The 18507-nt window shown below is 42.8% G+C and overlaps 1 protein-coding gene across 4 annotated transcripts in view; it reads left to right on the plus strand.

The window, feature by feature from the left end:
• The first annotated feature begins 967 nt into the window (after positions 1 to 967).
• The window catches only part of LOC107268413 (homeotic protein distal-less), a 37166-nt gene continuing 19626 nt past the window's right edge, over positions 968 to 18507 (plus strand). Inside the window, exons 1-2 of one of the 4 annotated variants that reach the window (XM_015741164.2) lie at positions 968 to 3016; positions 6470 to 6711. In XM_015741164.2, coding sequence (XP_015596650.1) covers positions 2554 to 3016; positions 6470 to 6711 — 705 coding nt within the window. In that variant the 5' untranslated portion in view covers positions 968 to 2553. The remainder of the gene's footprint in view (positions 3017 to 6469; positions 6712 to 18507) is intronic. The other 3 variants (XM_015741165.2, XM_015741168.2, XM_015741167.2) reach the window with 3 other exon arrangements.

Below are 18507 nucleotides of genomic sequence, written 5' to 3' on the forward strand. Positions count from 1 at the left end.
TGTGGACGTTGTGTACGTAGACGGTGGATACCGAATGGCGGTGCTGGTAGCGAGGATTAGGAAGGTTGGTGAAAATTCGAGGTTGGTGGGGAGGATAAAGGTTAAGAAGGTGGAAGAGAGGTTTATTTAGTCGGGAACAGAACCCGCGTGGCCCAAGTGTAAATTGCCTGACAGGTTGGGAGCAATCAGATAAGACTACAAAGTCAACATTGTCCTTTCGTAATTGCCTGTCGACTCTGGTCCTAATTGGTTGTCGTGAGATTCACCTCGAGCAACCTCGAGCACCAATAGTACCGACCCACCCATTTGGGTCTGTCGAATCGATGACATTGGTAAACAAGTTGGAGAACCAGAAAGGTCATGGGTGAAAAAAATTTTTTTTTTTTATATGTAAAATTAAAAAAAAAATAGTCATGATTTTGATTGATTGAGATAAGTGAAAAAATTGAAAATTTTACTGAGCAATTTGGAAGTGGTCAAAAATTATTTATTCGTGAGTCACCGTATATGTGGGTGTCCGGTATAAATGAAATATGGGTAAAAGTGCTTTTTGAAGACAAGTGGTATATTTTCCCGGATAGAGAGTAGAGGAGCGTATTCGCTGGATGTAACGCTAGATGTAACCACAGGTTCGTCGCAGCTTCCGGAATCGGTGAGGGCCACTAAAATTTCCGCGAGCTTCCCGCAGAAATCCTGAATTCCCCGGTCGTGTGTCGGTTCAGGTAGTGAGAACACCTTTCCCGGTGCCTGTGGGTCTGGGTGGGCGTGGCCGACGGAGGCCACGCCCACCGACACCATAATGGCCTCCAGTGGGCCAATAGGAGCTCTCAACGTCACGGGGCCGGAGTGGGGCGCTCGCGCCTTGGCCAATGACGCGCGTGGCATTTCCCTCCTGGGCGTGGCCGAACCGTAGCGCCACCGTGGCCGCTCCTGGTACCCGTGGCTCCACTCGGGGAGAGGCTCGGGCTTCATTATGTATCATTATACCGGTCCGCGCCGCGCGGTGTGCACTGCAGTTACTAGCCAAGCGCGTGTGTGTTTCCTCTCTGTTGGTGCTGAGCCCGCAGAAAGCGTGCGACGCGCGTGTTAAAATTTTCCGAACTCTCGTACGAAAATTCTTTCGTACTTTTCGTAACCGATCGTGCGTGAGTAGATTTTACGATACTTGGAAATTAAAAGGGTGGATGGAGTAAGAGTGAAAGAAAAAGGAAGTTTTGGATCCAAGTGACTTTTCGCATAGCGCCTTCGAAACGCAGCGGGAAAAAAGTAATCGTGAGGTGGTAAAAATTTCATTGGACGACGCATATATATCCCTGACTGTCTCTTCGTTGTTGTCCTTTTTTTGGTCTCGCTCTCTCTTACACGGCCCGGTTAGCATTCGAAATTGCAGACAATTGTTACAAATGACCGGTAATTACGATTGTTGTTGGAGGACATAGGCATTACTTGGCCATCTAATTTCAACCCTTCCTCTGAATCCTCGCGCTTACACACAAAGTGCTACGATCACTTAGACTGATCGAAACTGGTCGCAGGAATTTATATTATTGGTGGATTTTCGCGGTTTTACGTTGGGCGTCTGCCTCGAGGAAAATTAGCCTTGGGCTTTAGTTTGAGAGCAGCTCTTGGACTCTTCGGGCACCATGCTGACCTTCTTCTTCTATTCGAAATTGTACCTGAGGTCGAGACGAAATTTGGCGAGCTGACGTTTGAATATCGAACAGTTATGGTCCATGAGGTATTGAAGTCTTGAACTTGGTGTTTATGATATTTCATTAATTGCCTCATTAATCTTCCCAAAGTGAACCAATTCATTTTCTCCCTCTTAATGTTCCTCTCGTTCATGCTGGTTCCTCGTTGACTGGTGCAATCCATTAGAAGAACTCGCGGGTGATGTGTGTTAAGTGATACAAGATCATATACCAGAAGAGCAGCTACTCGAAGATCGTGTTGCTCCTGATTTTCTTGAAAAAAAAAACGTAAACCAGGTTAAAACGTATCATTACGCGTGATACTCGGAAATAGTCAAGAAAATTTCATCCCGTCTTCGATCGATCGAATGTGCATCGAGTGTCACGTGACGAAATCGATCAAGTGATTACGAATGATAACAACGAAGCTACAAGGAGTATAAAAGTGTCCGAATCGTTCTTACGTGGTCATAATAATGATAAACGATGATAATCGAAGACTGAACGGAGTACCAGAGTAATAAAGGAGAGGGTGATCCGTCGGGAAAAGAAGTGACAATAAAGAGCGTGAATAATAAAGAAAAAAAAAAAAATAAATAAATAAATAAAATAAAAAAAAGAGGAAGATTCACGGAAAGATTAATTAATTAAGAAAACAAAGAGTACTCGGTCCAGCCGCAAAATTCGGGCGCCGAGCGGTATCGCGTCGGCGACGTCGGCGACGGCAAGGGGTGGCTGCGGCGTCGACGTCGCGTCTAAGGTGGAGCGTCCGGGCAGCACGACGACGCTCAATTTTACGGATCTGGGGAGCCCATTCGGGGCGGGCGACCCCTGTCCGTCTAGCACCCCGACCCCCAACAGTATGTCCGGTGGTCCATCCGGAGGTGCTGGTGGCGGCGGTGGTGGTTCCGATATGGAACAGCATCTTCATCATAGTGGACTTGGTTCCGTAACACCAGGTCCACCCGGGAACGGTGGTGACAGTGCTTCTAGTACTCCGGTGTCCCAGTCTGGTAAATCAGCATTCATTGAACTTCAACACAATAATCTTTACAATCCCGCCAGTCTACGCGGTGGATATCCCGGTGGACATAACGTACCAGGATCTCATCAGTTCCCGCACCAGGTCGGCTCCCTGGGACACCAGGGCTCGGGTCCTGGAAGTGGGAACCAGCAGCATACGGAAACAGGATTTCCAAGTCCCAGGTCGGCTCTTGCTGGATACCCTTTTGCACCGATGCACCAGCATAACGCCTATGGATACCATCTTGGCTCTTACGCCCCCCAGTGCCCCTCGCCGCCCAAGGACGGTGAGTACCCTAACTGTATGTATTCCACATCTTTCTTTATCTTACGTAGACTTAAAGATAATCTTAAGAATCCAGGTTACCGTAGCTCGACCCTTGCTCCAGTTGATTCAAATTTAATTTTCGAGGTTAGCCTGTATCCTTATGCCAAACCTATGATAAAATGCAAATCGTCCTTAGGCTCTGGAGATATGGGATCGAGGTCGGAAATCTTGGAACACGAAACAGAACCGGCGGTACCAACCGATACTCTATCGGCATGCGATTCCAATCGATCCATCTTGAGCTTGCTTTCGTTCGCCATACGTATATGTACTGTGTCTGTGGACAAAAATAGAAAATAAAATTTTCTCATAGCCTTAATCGCGCTTAGCTTTCTTAAGGTATGGCAGATTCTTTAGAATTTTTGATTTACTTGTCATCAAGTTGGCTACTACACTATCCGGTTCTGTCTTAGAGCGGCGGACGGAGAATGAAGTCGTAAACTTCAACGACTATGGTCCTATGTTACCCAAGAAAGATTTTTGCCAGTTTTATTTTTCCATGTCTTTTTTCTCTTTTACTTACTTTCTTGCTTTCTCTCTCTATTTGGCTTCTATGCTAATTCGAAGAAAAAATGAAATACGGAATCTGGAATAGCAGGTAGCGAAGCGGCGGTCGACGCCCTGGCCAGGACACAATACCACAGAGAGATATATAGCATCGGGTGCCAGGTGAAGTCCTGAAAAATAAAATGGCTCAAGTACTTTGGCAAAAAATCTCTCCCTGCTACGACAAATAGAGGCCTTTGTTCAGACGGCATTCGATACGACAATAGGCAACTTCAGATTGCTGTAAAATCGTTAAATTTTCAATACGTCGTATATGCAATGAGACTTATCGCAATTTTTATTTATTGGTATATTATATGTATCCATGGATACAATTTTTATGGAATCTTTAAAAAAATTATCAAATTTGACTCGTCCAAGTGATCAAAAGAAATTAATTTCGCCACCATATATGTAAAATATAGAGTTAACATTAACAATTTCTTAGGCTATGCATGACGGTAACAATTTTTATAATTTTCTTTTTGACATATCCAGTCGTTTCCAATCGAAGGAATTCAAATGGAAGCAAGGATAGCATGTTTTTTTACACCCTTTGTTCACTCATGATCTCCGGTCCTGCTCTATTTCTTATATCAGCGGATTAATAAAATTCCGTGTAGCATGATAAAAACGATAAGCATTGACCATTATCATGTCAGTCAAGTATTACTCTTTGATCTTGACGAAATTGCTTACCATAAATAAGTAATACAAAATAGAAGAAGGGTTATGAGGAACAAAGTTGAAAATGTTAGGTTAGGGTTACATTGTCGTACAAGTATGAAAAATATATGAGTATCGATAATAAATGCTGTTGATAGAGTAACAAATTGATAATAAATAAGAAAAATTGCTATAAGCATAAGATATTATTGATACAAATAAAATAAATGGTTTTTTTTTTTCGTGTTGATTGTAAAGTTTCTGATAAACAATAATAAGTGTTTTATTATTATACAAGAAGTCTTGACAATGATCCAAGCGTGTTTCTAATTAATCGCTTGTTAAAAGTCTCAAAATGTCTCGATTTGTCCGATTGCCCAAGAGATAATATTAAGATACAAAATATGTCCAATATGTCGGGACCCTTTTCAAATGGTTGGACGATACTGTCGACTGACTCTCTGTAGGACGTCACACTAGCCATTTAATTAATTGAATAATACATCACGTTAATCGGGAACTCAGTTAATTGCCAGTAGGCACGCCATTGTTTACCCGTCGCTCTTTGAACCCCTTTCGATTTGTAAATTCCGAGTTCGCAAATAAGCACGGGAGATACGAATTGATATGTGAGGAAAAGCTAACCTAACCGTAATTATACCCGCCTGGCTAATTTACTTAATACGGTACGATTAATTTTTGAAGATCAACTCTCTGTGTGACTAAAGAATTGTACCAGTTTTCGAAGACGACAATTCGATAGATAGGATAATGTTTTGTATATGTATAATGTTTTTTGTATGTATGTATGTATATGTATGTATGTATGTATGTATGTATGTATGTTTATGTATGTATAATGTTTTTTGAAAAACGTCTAATTACTGTAGTAGAAAAATTGACAATACCCACCAAAGAGGTTGGCGAGTTACTATAAAACTATTGAAAAGACAATGCACCAGGCTCTACGACTATGGATTAAATATTAAATATTATTTTTACAAGGATTAGGATCTGTCTGGACTTACCTAGGGAATCCTTACTCCTGAAGAGGATCCAAAGGATTAGTAACTAACCTCTGGGAGGATTAACGTGGAAGTCGTGTTTCTTCTAGATCTTCGATAAAGTTTTTCCGGAATTTCCATCTTTCTCATTGTCATGTTAAAGCCGCCATCGTAGATCAGTGAATCAGGGTTAAACGAGACTTGAAAATCGAGTGTGCATTTTAGTGTTCGATAATGTCGACTCGACGCAGATCGACTAGAGACTCACGTCCCGACGTTGGAACATAGTAATCCTGGTAATTGACCGTGCTAGTATCGCGATGAGCCACAATTAATTAGCAAACTGATTAAATCGTACAACAGTCTTACGGCTCGCGAGTAACAGAAGAGACAGTGAAACTTTGTGAAATATGAAGGAGAAGAACGCACGAGAGATATAAAAGAAACGGAAGGAACAAGTGAAAATTGGAGGTTACTTTGATAGTCTTGCAACATGGGTCATTTGACTTTATGAATTAAATCTCAGGATAGCTAATAGCTCGTAACTTCTTCGCTTTCAAACGTTCCGCTAGCTGTACTTATCGTCGAATTTAATTACAACACACAAATCTCTTTCAATTAACGTACACTATTAATTGGCAAAACAGGGAAAAATTCAAGTACCTGTCAATTGCCTGGAACCTTACCACGCGCGTCAAATTAACCGCAAATACAACAAATCACTAATTAACAAAGCACTCGTTCAAACACAGTATCGAATAAATTCCAGCAAGTAACAAATTCAACCATAAAATACGTTACGAGTGACGACGAAGCGTTCCTTATTCGGCAGCGCGGTACAAAGACTGGTGGCGCCATCGGTAGTTCAACAAGTTAATTACCATTGAACGGATTATCAAGGGTACGTTCTTACGTAGCGCTACGTTAAAGTTCGTTCAGGCTTGCAATAAATTCCGACATCGGAGCTACCGCACGTCAGGTTCGACCGCGTTTCTATTAATAAGTCGCAGGGCGGGCAGGCAGTGCCGTCGTACGTTTGCTATCGCCGGCAAGATAGATGCCGTCGCGTCTTATCAATAATTTATTCGTGGCTAAGCAAATAGGTAAAATTTTATACGTAACAGAGCACACCATATATCCTTCCTTTTAGTTTAGTTCTCTTTAGTTTTGTCGCAACCAGTGATAACGCGGATTCTGAAAGTTGATATCAGGGTGGTGCATGTTCGCAGACCTCTCACCGCTCGGCGACAAAGGCGGAAGCCTCGTGGACGATCTAGGAGGCGGTGGCGGTGGTTCCTTGCGAAATGGCAAAGGAAAGAAAATGAGAAAACCAAGAACGATCTACAGCAGCCTACAACTTCAGCAATTGAACAGGCGATTCCAGAGGACCCAGTACCTGGCACTTCCGGAAAGAGCAGAACTCGCAGCGAGTCTTGGACTCACGCAGACGCAGGTTAGTTTCGTCAAACAAAATACACTCAAACCTGTACGAAAGCGCCGGAACATTCTAGGCTATTAAAAACAATATGGCGGACTCTCGTTACATATCCTGCCCACACAGTCACCCTGTGTAGCACGTAATACGAAGCTTTGACCATAGGGGCATCTGTCAGCGCATTATCGGTACAAATGACTTACTAAATCATTAATCCGCCACGCCCTGGACGCAGGAGATAGAATTACGTTAGTGTCCAGTGCGGGTGGTCTAATGAACCAGCCATAAATTCCATCTTTGGTCATCCGATGCTGAACTCCAGCGTACACCCAGTGCACGTTGCCAGGACGACAGGGATTTTAAATCAGCAGCCCTTTCACTCTGTACACCATATCCGCATACAGTACAGGATATAGAATACACAATTTACGTCAGGCAATTAGTACAGGTCGTAACGATCCCTCAATTAAAAACAATCCTATGCAAAGACAATATTCTCAAAGTAAAAAAAAAACCCCTAAACAACGATTCCTATGACAGAAGTATTTTCACTAAAATATTTACAGTATAAACATCCCGATAACCCAGGCTATAATCATTGAGTAACCGGCACTGGTTACTGGTCCATGTCAAAGGGTACCATATACCGGACCGGATAATTTCATTAGCCCACACCAGATATAATTCCCCCCATGATGAAAACCCAGTCGCAATATATCGTGATTAGTCTAAGTGACCCTATCGTATATACGTATCCACCATGCGTATACCTATTATACATACGTTCCAAAAATTCAGTAGGATCTCATCCCGATAATACGTTTTAATATTACCGTCGGAGAGATTCCCTCCAGGCCTGCTCCGCAGCATCCATTTACATCTTTACCTCTTTATACCACTTTACTCCTCTCATCTCACTATGGCCGACTAACACTCCTTTCCCTCTCACCCTCTCACCCTCTCTCCCTGCCTCTCCCTCGCTCCTTTCTTCCTGTATGCTGCCGTGCATTATCCCAACGATAGCAGGGCGTGTATCCAACGTCGTCCACGTTCACGGCAGCTCGTGTACTTTTACGGGAGGCAGCGTGCATAATCCGTAATCGCCCAATCAAGGCGTTCGGCCAAGCGCCTCGACTCAGCCCTGCTACCGTCACTCGTTTCTTGTCATCGCTACCAACATGGCGCCTCCTTGTCCTGGACTCACCCATCTTCTGCGGATGCCCCCCCCCTCCCCACCCTCCTCTCAGTATATCTCTCTCTTACCTGAAACCAGCCTTTAGGTATTGTACTCAGTGTAGGGTCGCTACCTAAGACATATATATATAGCGAAGCCATTGCACGTGGGAATTTATCCCTACTGTTTATGACCGTAACCTTGAAATGTAAAATTGCAGAATAGAAAAATATTTTGAAATTTAATATTAAATATTTTGAATTATTATTTTTTCTTTATTATTGCACATCGGAATTTTAATTTTCGCCAATGGTTTTAGACATTGGATTGGTATCACTGACTTTGGATTTTGGATTTATGCACGGACTGTATCCAGGGTCTTTCGGTGTGGTGTATGCTTAATGCATGTCCGTGATGTCATCCCTGGGCTTTAAGACTATGGGGAGGGGATACGGTTCACTTTCAGCACTCTGGTAGACAATGCGTTATGGATGGGCAGGACGAGTGCCGTTTAAAAAGTAATACATAAACCACCAATCGATAAGGGTGAGTTCACATCGCAGTCGTATAAGGGCGTCTGGGAGAAATTCGAGGACGATTATTTATTTGCGTATGCCTTACGTACTCGCGTGGTCTCTTCGTGTATGCCTAAGAGGTAAAATGATTGTTTTGAAATATACATATGTGTCTTTTCTTTATTCGCGGCTTTTCTTTATTGCCGGTGGGGGAAGAATGGGGGACCTAGGCACATTTTTGCTAATGGATGAACGATCCAAGAAATGGTACTTGCGCTACTGTTTATCACTATATGCTATCACTGTGGATGGATAGAGCGACCGATATGCATTGCAATAAGCATGAGTGCATCTACAAATGCACTTTTGGATACACGTGTATATCAATTGGGTACAACTGTGTGACGTTATATGGTTTATGCTGTGTTTCTATATATATTGAAGATTTGTAGCGTATACGTCATATGTGAACTATTCAAATGTCCAGTTTTGCTGTTTGGTCTGGTCTGGTTCGACTTGGTCTTATAATATAGGTCGTTTTAATCGGTAATTAACGTTATCGGATTACAAGTGGGAAACGTTCCTTACGATTTTTGTGGTATTTATCGAGACAATTATTCGTTTGAAATTTAACTACTTTGTATATTAATCGGATTATCTAGTAATTTCAATTTATGTGATTTGGATAACGTGCAATTAGCAGCCTAATCGTTTAATCCCATGTCGTTACTCAATCTACGAGATATACCACGTGATTCGAAGTAATCCAATATGGCGGCGGATATACAAAATTGCATGTAGTCGAGTCATGATATATCCCGATAAAACAGTCGATATTAATCGAAATCGAATTTTAACTAGTCCCATATCTAAATTCATATTCGTTCCTTTTGAAAACGTAATAAAAACTTTTGATAAGCCCGTTAAATGCGAGTAATCCTATTGCAAAAATCCCAGTCGAGTTTGTCTAACGATAATTCCATGAAAATAGCGAGACTGTAATATCACGTGCTTTCTCAAGTATCAAAACTTTGTCCACCAGGTCAGTCTTGCCAACCTGCACATGAAACTTTAAGCGCAGAAAAACTTGAGCAAGGAAAGCGATTGCGGCCTTTTTCAACGCAGCCAACCGACATTGAACCAGCTTATCAGACTATTATCCTATTGGCACTGGCCTGTGCCATGCGTGTCGAGATAGGGACGTGTCCAGCTGTGTCCGTCGGTTCGTTCGTACAACAGGCGCCATTATCGACGGACAATAAAACTAATAGGACTTCGACCGTTCCGTTCCTATCGGCTTCTATCTGTCGACCGCCATCCACTGTGACTTACAAATGGGAAAGTTTTGCTGAACGGCACGCGATCCTCGGCCATTAAGGATGGATACTGACATAACTTCCTCGTTTTCCCGCATGATCTCTCCTGGCGCTAGGAGTCGTCTCGGTGGCTTCTTTTTACGATTATTCGATGTTCCTTGGCATATATCGACACAAAAGCCTTATCGGTATACTTCTGTCTCTATTTTCCGTTACGAGTCTCTACTGCGCAAGTGCGAAAGTGTCGCGCTTGCTGAAAATGATACTGAGTAACTTTGTAAATATATATCTCTAACGTTATCTATCTACATGAATGGTACATGACTACTTGTTACAGTATCAATCTGCATACTACACGCTCCATATGCGCCATTCACGTAACATTTCCACTTGAAGGTTTCTTACGTATACGAACCCGTAACTAATTAATGATGTCAGAGAAGGTGGCTGCGTAGGTATACACTGCGTGGCGGAATATCAACATTTTTATATTGAATGTCAGTAACGTGATAAGAGAAATATCGATTATCGATACCGTAAGGAATATCGAATCAGACCTGGATACAGCGTCTAGAAATATTGTAATTTAAAGATTTTATTAAATCTTTTTTTTTTTTTAAAAAAAGAAAAATGTGAATCGTACACGATTATCAGATAAGATTTCACGTTGATAAAAGGCAATGGCGTAGCGTACGCGAACTTAAAGTTAATGAGCTGTCATGTCAACCTACGGTATCCGTGCGCCGGCATAGATCTCAGGATCGCCGCAAGGCTTTTCCGTGTCTCGGCTTTGGCTTTTAACATTATTATGATCGGCAGGACTTCGTAGAGCGGCACTTCTCGTTCTTCTTTTTTTCTATTTTTTTTTTCTTTCTTTTCTCGCTCGCTCTCTCTCTCTCTCTCTCTCTCTCTCTCTCTCTCTCTCGCTCGCTTCTCTTGATTTTTTGGCCTTTTTTCCCCTCATATATCTAACACCGCTCACGAGCTGGTATCACAAAGTATAGCAGGTCTCGACTTCCATAGCGGCGTCAGGGCCACCGTCGCTGACTCCCGATATTAGAAAGTACCGTGCGAAACGGCGGAAATGCGATTTCATCGGATCGTTAAGAACTTTTCACGTAAACTTAGAAAAACTGCCAAATTCGTGATAACTTTTCTTCGGTGTAGAAAGCATGCGGATAACTCGGTTTTTGTATCTCATATAATTCTAGGCTCCGTATGTCGGTTAGCTTTGCGCGAAGGGATTCGCTTTTAGAAAATCGCGCGAGATACGCGCATGGCGAAGAAAGATCGTCACGGGAGAATAATTATTTTCACGCAGAGTAATCAGGAGGTGAACTGACGTCCACGACCTCCCAGCACGCCAAATGCCAATAGTTATTATTAAGAACCAATAGCCGTTGTTTGCTGAACGTTATATGGTAAAAGTGAAAAAGGCACGAGCGTGTCCAGACAAAAAAGATCGTTCTCACGGCACACGGCACTCAGATACTTGATGTATTCAGGGTATATAATACTTATATATATATATATTTCCTATGCGCGGCAGCACTTGTGGATACCATTTTTATCTATGTTAGGCTATGAGGTTTCCAAGAAGCCATTGCCCATATGGGTGCTGTGAGAGAAAGAGAGAGAGAAACTTTTTGCAGGACTTCGATATTATTGCTACTAGGTATGCACGTTAGAAATAATATAGGTTATGCTGTAATAAGCAGGTACGCTTTAGCCTCTGCCATCGTGTTCTCCATGAAGGAGTACTTACTCTCCTGATAGATCTGTGCAGATATGTCTTTGTGTTCGTAAAAACATCAGTAACGCGTTGACGTCTCTCCTCTCCTCTCTTTCTTCTGGTACTTCCGGTTCCTTGGTTCTTTTACCGATTCTAAATTCAATATGGCGGCGATGCGAGTTTTTGATTAATCCCGTTATATCAAATGATTTTTTTCAGACAACAGGATAAAATTGAGGCTGGCCCAACGGTCGATATAAAATAGTTCACTGTTCAGGAATACAAAAATTCAAAAATTTTGACCAAAAGTATAAAGATGGCGAAGATACGGGAGTTCAAAAGTTCCAGGTGATACGCGCGGCGTGTTAAAGGCTTCGGGAAGTTAAGATCTCGTTAAGGCAGCTATCGGAGGGGACGCAAGATGATCGCGGGGGAAGATCTTTTTGATGTGTGTGAGGAAAGGGTGTCAGGTCAGGTTGGTCATACGTGTATACGGTACAGTGGAACGCGTGCGTTTAGCTCGACGGTGGTGGCTTATAGTGCGGGGAATACCGTCTGCGGAATGGGTCAGCCAGGTTGGGGTACACATTATTTCAATGTTGGCAGTAATGCCTGTTATTAAGCGATGATAATGATTGGTATTATCGCGGGTAGGGAGCAGGACTGGTAGCAGCGGATATAAATCATCCTTACTTCCTTCTTGCTGGCACTCGAGCTCTCCTCCATGCCAAGAAGCTGTAAATAACGGTCGAGTTGCGCTGCTCTTCGCTCTGCTAGGTGGCTTCTCTTGGTCGCGGAACTTAGACCCGCTTAGGTAGCTCAGTAAATATATATACAAACACACATATATATTCACCTTTACAGCGTCTTTGAAGGCGCAATGCGTAGGCATCTAAATATGTATATGCAGTTATGCGCTTAGCTCTATGCATAATTCGTACGTGTTCCCGTGCATCTTCGTGCAGACCTTTGTGCATCTCGTTAGCGATCCTACGCACCGGATACTTTGTGGAAGGGAAAGATGAAGGGGGTCGAAGGTTTTTTTATTTGAAAAATTTTTTGTAATACCTGTTTGTATTTGATGGATGTACGGTGAGATTTTGATACTGGTTAAATTTGAGTGAAGGAATTTTAGTGTGATGGATACGATGACTGCTTGAAATTCCCACAGAATGAGACGGGGCCTTATTTTCTGTTTGTTGGATATTCCTGTGAGGCCCACCCCTGTAAGGGGAAACAGCAGATCCCATCCACCTTCGCTATTTTGATTAACCTCGGCGCGTAAATCATCACTCACCGATCGAATTTGCGATACTCCTTTATTCCTAGAACGCTTGTGGAATCCTGAGAAGGTGGTGGGTGAGGAAGCGAGAGAAGAAAGAACGAGAGGGAGTTGGGAAAGCGTGCGCATAAAAGTTTGCGTGAGCCATTCTTGACTAGGAGTTCGGTTAGGTTAGGTTAGGAGGGTTTCGTCTTATACATAACGGTAAGGGTAGATAGAAACGCCCACGCGTATCTCGATCCAATAAATCCACCATTTAGCCAATAAATTCCGCATGGGTATCCCCTGGTAATTCTCGAATTTCGATCAAATTTTCGAAAATTTCATACGATCGATAGAAAAAATCGATATTGAAGATCCGGTACTGATCTTGCAGTCAGACTTTGATAAAAAAAAAAATGTGTTAATTTCAAGATTTTTTGGAAATATTTAACACTAGTAAGACCACTATCAAAAGCACGTGTCGTCGAAAAAGGTAAGATTAAAAAAACAGTCTTTATCGGTGGCTCCAACTTAAGGCCCCGAAAGTCCTGAGGTTCTCCGAGTACCGATCGAGGGTTGCCGAACCCGAACGAGTCGTTCCGATAAAAACGGGGGAATTTGCAAAAATGAACAATTATAGGAATCCGGAGTAGGGCCCCGTGAGGCCCAGGCCTCCTCTTCGTCCCCCTTGCCCGCACGGTGGTTCTCGATGGACGTCTTCGGATCGGCTGGCTCTAACGGCGGAGTAGCGCGCGGGGTTCGCGATTGCGGGTCTTTTGAAGTAGCCAGAGGTCCGCGTTTTGCTTTCTTACCGGCCGACGCGCCTCTCTCCTTACCACGTCGGCTCGCAGCTCTTTCGGTATTCGTTTGTTTCATGGCGGCTTCTCGGGGCCTCCCTTCTGCCTCGGAGCTACGAAGCCTCGCAGACTCTCCGGCCTTTGCCCGGCTCTGCTGCCCGCATGAGAGAGGGCCCTACGTACCGCATAGTTGCGACATTGCTTCGGGGGCCCGGGCCCCGTTTTACAGCCTCGCGTCTCTTTCTCCTTGCTTCGGCCTAGGGATCCTCTCTTTTACGATCCAGTCCTTCGCTTTCGCACTGTTTCCTCGCGCTGCTCCAATTACATTTATTAAACCTCCAGGGAAGATCGATTGTTACGGGTGATCGGTAAATACGCTTTAAAAATACCGTGACAAACTTACAATAACGCAATTCCCACACCGTAGCTGCGGTGACACCGATAAAATACGATCGATACAAAAAGTGCCAGTGCATCCGTTCTACGTACAACTGCACTTTACGACGCGCTCGTAAACAATTGTTTTTCCAACTCTCCGCAAATACTGTCGACATACATACAAAGCGACATCGACGTCTTTAAAACGAAGAAAGGAGCATCCACGTGGAATCCCGATCGTTCCAACGACATTTTTCGCGTTCCTCGTCAAGCCTAAGGGAATAGCGGGAAAGAGGGGATCAGTCAGCTAGAAGCGAGCAGAGCGACAGTAGCGCCACGGTGGCATCTACGGGTACTACAGGCAACTTCGAACTAACCCAGCGCACGTTAAACGTTTACGAATGATTTATGGGGTTAGGAAAAATTGTTAAAAATTGTTAATACAAATGGTGGAAATGCTTTCAACCAAGTTCTAACAATTTTCTATACAGTTTATCATACCTTAAGCTCGGATACTCCCGGTTAGGACAGGATCGCTTGAGTTAGGTTAGGTTACCCGCGATCGAGAACGGCCAGTTCATTCCGTATTCAGGCTGCGCATGCGCCAGTTGTCACCGCTGACACATCGTTTGTCAAGCGTTTCTGCACACAAAGATAGAGAGAAAAAGGACGATCGGCTGCCAAGGAGGACATCTCAATCGGAATCGGAAACCGATCGCAACGTCTTGTTTCCGCTTGGAGCATCCCTTCTCGAGAATGATTAATTGAATTTTGAAAATAATAACCAAGGTCGCGTAATACCTGCAGTACCCGTATTCAAAATTTTGATATTACGTGTCTCGGTTATATTCATCTTCTTTTATAACACTTTTTAACGTACTGTAGCGCCTATCATTTCTCCTTTCGATACCTTGCTGGTATGTACTGCCTCTTTCATAAAAGATTTTACGTGGTGATGCGCGTCTTACTATCTTCTCTAAGAAGGTGGAGGAGGTTGGAGTTGATCGCCTTGGAGCCTGAGAGGCGCCCCGCCCACCGTCTCGTCTTAGCTCGAAGCCCTTTGCGTTTTGTACGTTCCTCCAAAACCAAAGACCGAGCACCCTTTTAAGGTTGTTTTACACACTTGAGAAAGTTTTTTTGTCGCTGGTAAAAATTTTTCAAAATTTTATTTTTCTATCCCAACTTTCAAATTTGGCATCAAGTTCTTGCTAGCCGAAGGGCTCAGAAATTTTTTTTTTATCAAAATTTTTTCGCGTGATATTACTTTCTATAATTATCTCATTGTGTGAATACACCTTTAAGGGTCGCAGCCTTACATCGTGGTATCATGGCACTCGCGTTTAGGAACGTAAACCACACCGTGAACCCAGCCACGATCCATTCAACCAGAGATCCTACAGTTCCCGAAGGGTACCGAACTTGCCCTTTTGTCAAAACTCTTTGTAAATCGGGACCGCGAAAGGGTTATCGTGTTACCATTAAAGCCGGGACGTACTTAAGGGATAACCCCAATTTACAATCCCCATTACAAGAATATATCGATTAACGGTACGACTAATATATTATTTTGTACTGGATACACTATGGTGAAAAAAAAAAAAATTTTTATAATAATAATAATTCGTATCTTCTACATCTTCGGAATTTACCGCCAATAAAGGGGTAACAATGTTTTCTACGTGTTCTTGGCGGTCGTAATGCTCTGGTATACCGTCAAGTCGTGCGTAAAATATTTTACAAAAAATTTCTATTCGCGGTTCTCCGAATCTCATCCGTGACCGGTAGTGTTGGTCAGGTTTTTTCGAATTTATTATATTTATTACGTCAAAAAAAAAATTGAGGACGATTCACGCGACTGCAATCGAATTCAGTAGTTATGGAAGCGGGATAATATGGGTTAATATTATATGTAATAGTCTTTTTTTATCGTTTTATGGAAAGCAGCACGTTTACTATACTTTTTCAGTGTATATATATATATACATATATATACATATATCTTATACGTTTCTCGCATCGCTATCGACTTCACGGATCGTTAATTTATTATGACACGACTGTAATTGCCCCATGTAAAAACAATGGTGGGGTTTACGAACTTTTTAATTTGGAATAATCTCAGGCTCCCTGGTCACACCTCACTTTCACGTGTATCTCGTGTATCAATTTCTTAGAAATAATCGTACCGACGACTATTAGCAATTAACGAAAAACGTGCGCAGACTTATTTACCACAAAGTACATACAAAAGGCATTTGGATGCACTTTTGAAGAAATTCCTGAAAGTTTTTCACCTTTGCAAAATTAAATTAGCCTCTTGGGGATCCAGTAGAATTTTGAAAAAATGGAAAATAAACATATCCAAGTCTAAAAAAAAAACATCATCAATAATTGTACGTAAACCCTTTTTTTTATCTTGACCATCTATATACCTAACATACACTAACCATACGTGTCTCTTACGGACGCACAGTAATAGAAACGGTTCTGTACATAGTCGCAAGGGAGCATAGTACCGTTGCATACTGCAATTCAAATAAAAAACTTGACTGAGCATAGTAATCGATAGGGACGAGTAGGATAAAAAAATAATTTCACGGTTGCACATAAAATGGTAGTACAGTGTATAATATGTATGCAACTAGTGCAGCAGATGCGACTATGCATTTTTGTGTAAGTCAATGGATAAAAATAGTATAGGGGTTAATAGTTGTGGGACTAAAGAAATTTATTGTAAAAAAATAATTTGCCATTAGGCCAAAGAGCCGATATCTACACGTAACTGCAGAGGCTCGTATCTATAGTAGATAATAGTTGCACAACATCTCATAGTGACTCAACCAAGTGACTACGTACTTTCCAACGTTCCTTTTACACCCACCGTTGTCCTGGCGACTAACTGGACGACCGGAGTCGTATGCGCCGAGTATCACCAGGCTGCCACCAGTTTCATTGCCGAGTTAAATAACCATAGTACCCACGTAACGCCAGAGCCACGATGATTGCCCAGCCGAAGACAGGATCCCTGTGCACCAGGTACGGCATACCACGACCTCTTCGACCCCAGGCGTATCCTGGTAGCACTGGCGAACGTTTTCGAAAATTTTTTTTTTGGTATCGATAAAAAAATTTTCTTCACAAAATGAATCCCTCTCGACAACCACCATGCACCCCGGCCAGAGGGGATGAATTTTTCTCTCGGAACAACAGGTTGCCGGCGTCCTTATATTCACGCGGTTATTCTACCGTAACTACAGAAACATACGGCGCTTCGAAAATAATGGAGGGCGTCCGCACGTCCGTTTCCTTACGTCCATCCGTTACGGGTTTGGGTTTTTATCGTTATTTCCGGAAGTAGGGGAAATTTTTATAACAAACCCCCCCCCCCATCGATGGTTTACGGTGTCAAGGAAGGATCGCTGTATGTTATATATATATGTGATAAAATAATTTTTATGGACTTTTTCCAAATCTCTAATGGGGATGTACCTTGAGGCATTTTTTATTCGTTGCCGGTCAAGTATCGGATTACAAAGTGCATAAATATTCATGGGCCCCGAGGTGATACAGGTAGTGCTGGTATATCGGTATGTGGTATTAGCATTAATATAAATGCTAGTAGTGCTGGTATTGGTAGCAGCAACGCTGGCCTATGGCATAAAGGAGAAGAGGAACGTGCTGCTTGTACCGGCTAGGTGGGTAATATTAACGGGAAGTTTAATCGTTGGCTGGTCTGAGCTGTCAGCTCGGACGCGCGCCGGGTCAGTCGGGCCCTGGAGGTCAATTAGCGCAGCTCAACACTCTCGGCCGAAACAACGAAACCTACCACTTATTGAATGGTTATCAGTTATTGGTAATCAGTCGTCAATATATTGACAGTGCGAAGCCGAAAAGTTTAGCTTGGAAAGGAAATACGGGACTCGAAGGAAATTTTACACTTTATGTATAGGGTGTACGAGGAATGAGTATTCGTATTTATTGGGCCTGACAGTTAGTATCGGGAATGACAGATGGAGCACGTGGTCGGTGTAGAAATAAATGTACGTTATATGCAGGGTGTACGAAAAATAAATATTTGGGTTTATCAGTCTGACAGTTGGTTCGAGGATAATAGAGAAATTGCAACCTGTGACCAATTGGCATTTGGGAGATTTTTTTTTTCTGCGGTCTATACAGGGTGTACGTTAAATAACTAGTTTTGTTTGTTAGCCGGGTAATTAGTCTGACAATCAGTGTATCGGGTATGACAGATAACATATATACTTGGTCCATTAGCATACATTAATTGCTTCCTCTCGTGTGGTACGTGTCTTCTTTTCCCTTACTTTTTAACGGGGTGGCTCATTCTACTATCGTACCACCCTCTGTCATCCCGTATGGAAAACTTTTAGTCTCGTCAAACTTCCCTATGTCTTGTATATCTGTATGTGGCTGTAGGATCTCGCTTCATGAAGATTCCCCCATACTCTATTCTGCTCTCTACTCGACGCGACAGCTACTCAATCCAGCGCGCTCGTTCCCCTCGGTTATTAAGTCCTCGGGAGGGCGACTCTTGGCTCGCTCGTATGAGGTTGAGAGAGAGAGAGAGAGAGAGAGAGAGAGAGAGAGAGAGAGAGAGAGAGAGAGAGAGAGAGAGAG

Source organism: Cephus cinctus, unplaced genomic scaffold (genome assembly GCF_000341935.2).
Source record: "Cephus cinctus unplaced genomic scaffold, Ccin1 Ccin1_scaffold0542, whole genome shotgun sequence".
Classification (NCBI taxonomy): domain Eukaryota; kingdom Metazoa; phylum Arthropoda; class Insecta; order Hymenoptera; family Cephidae; genus Cephus; species Cephus cinctus.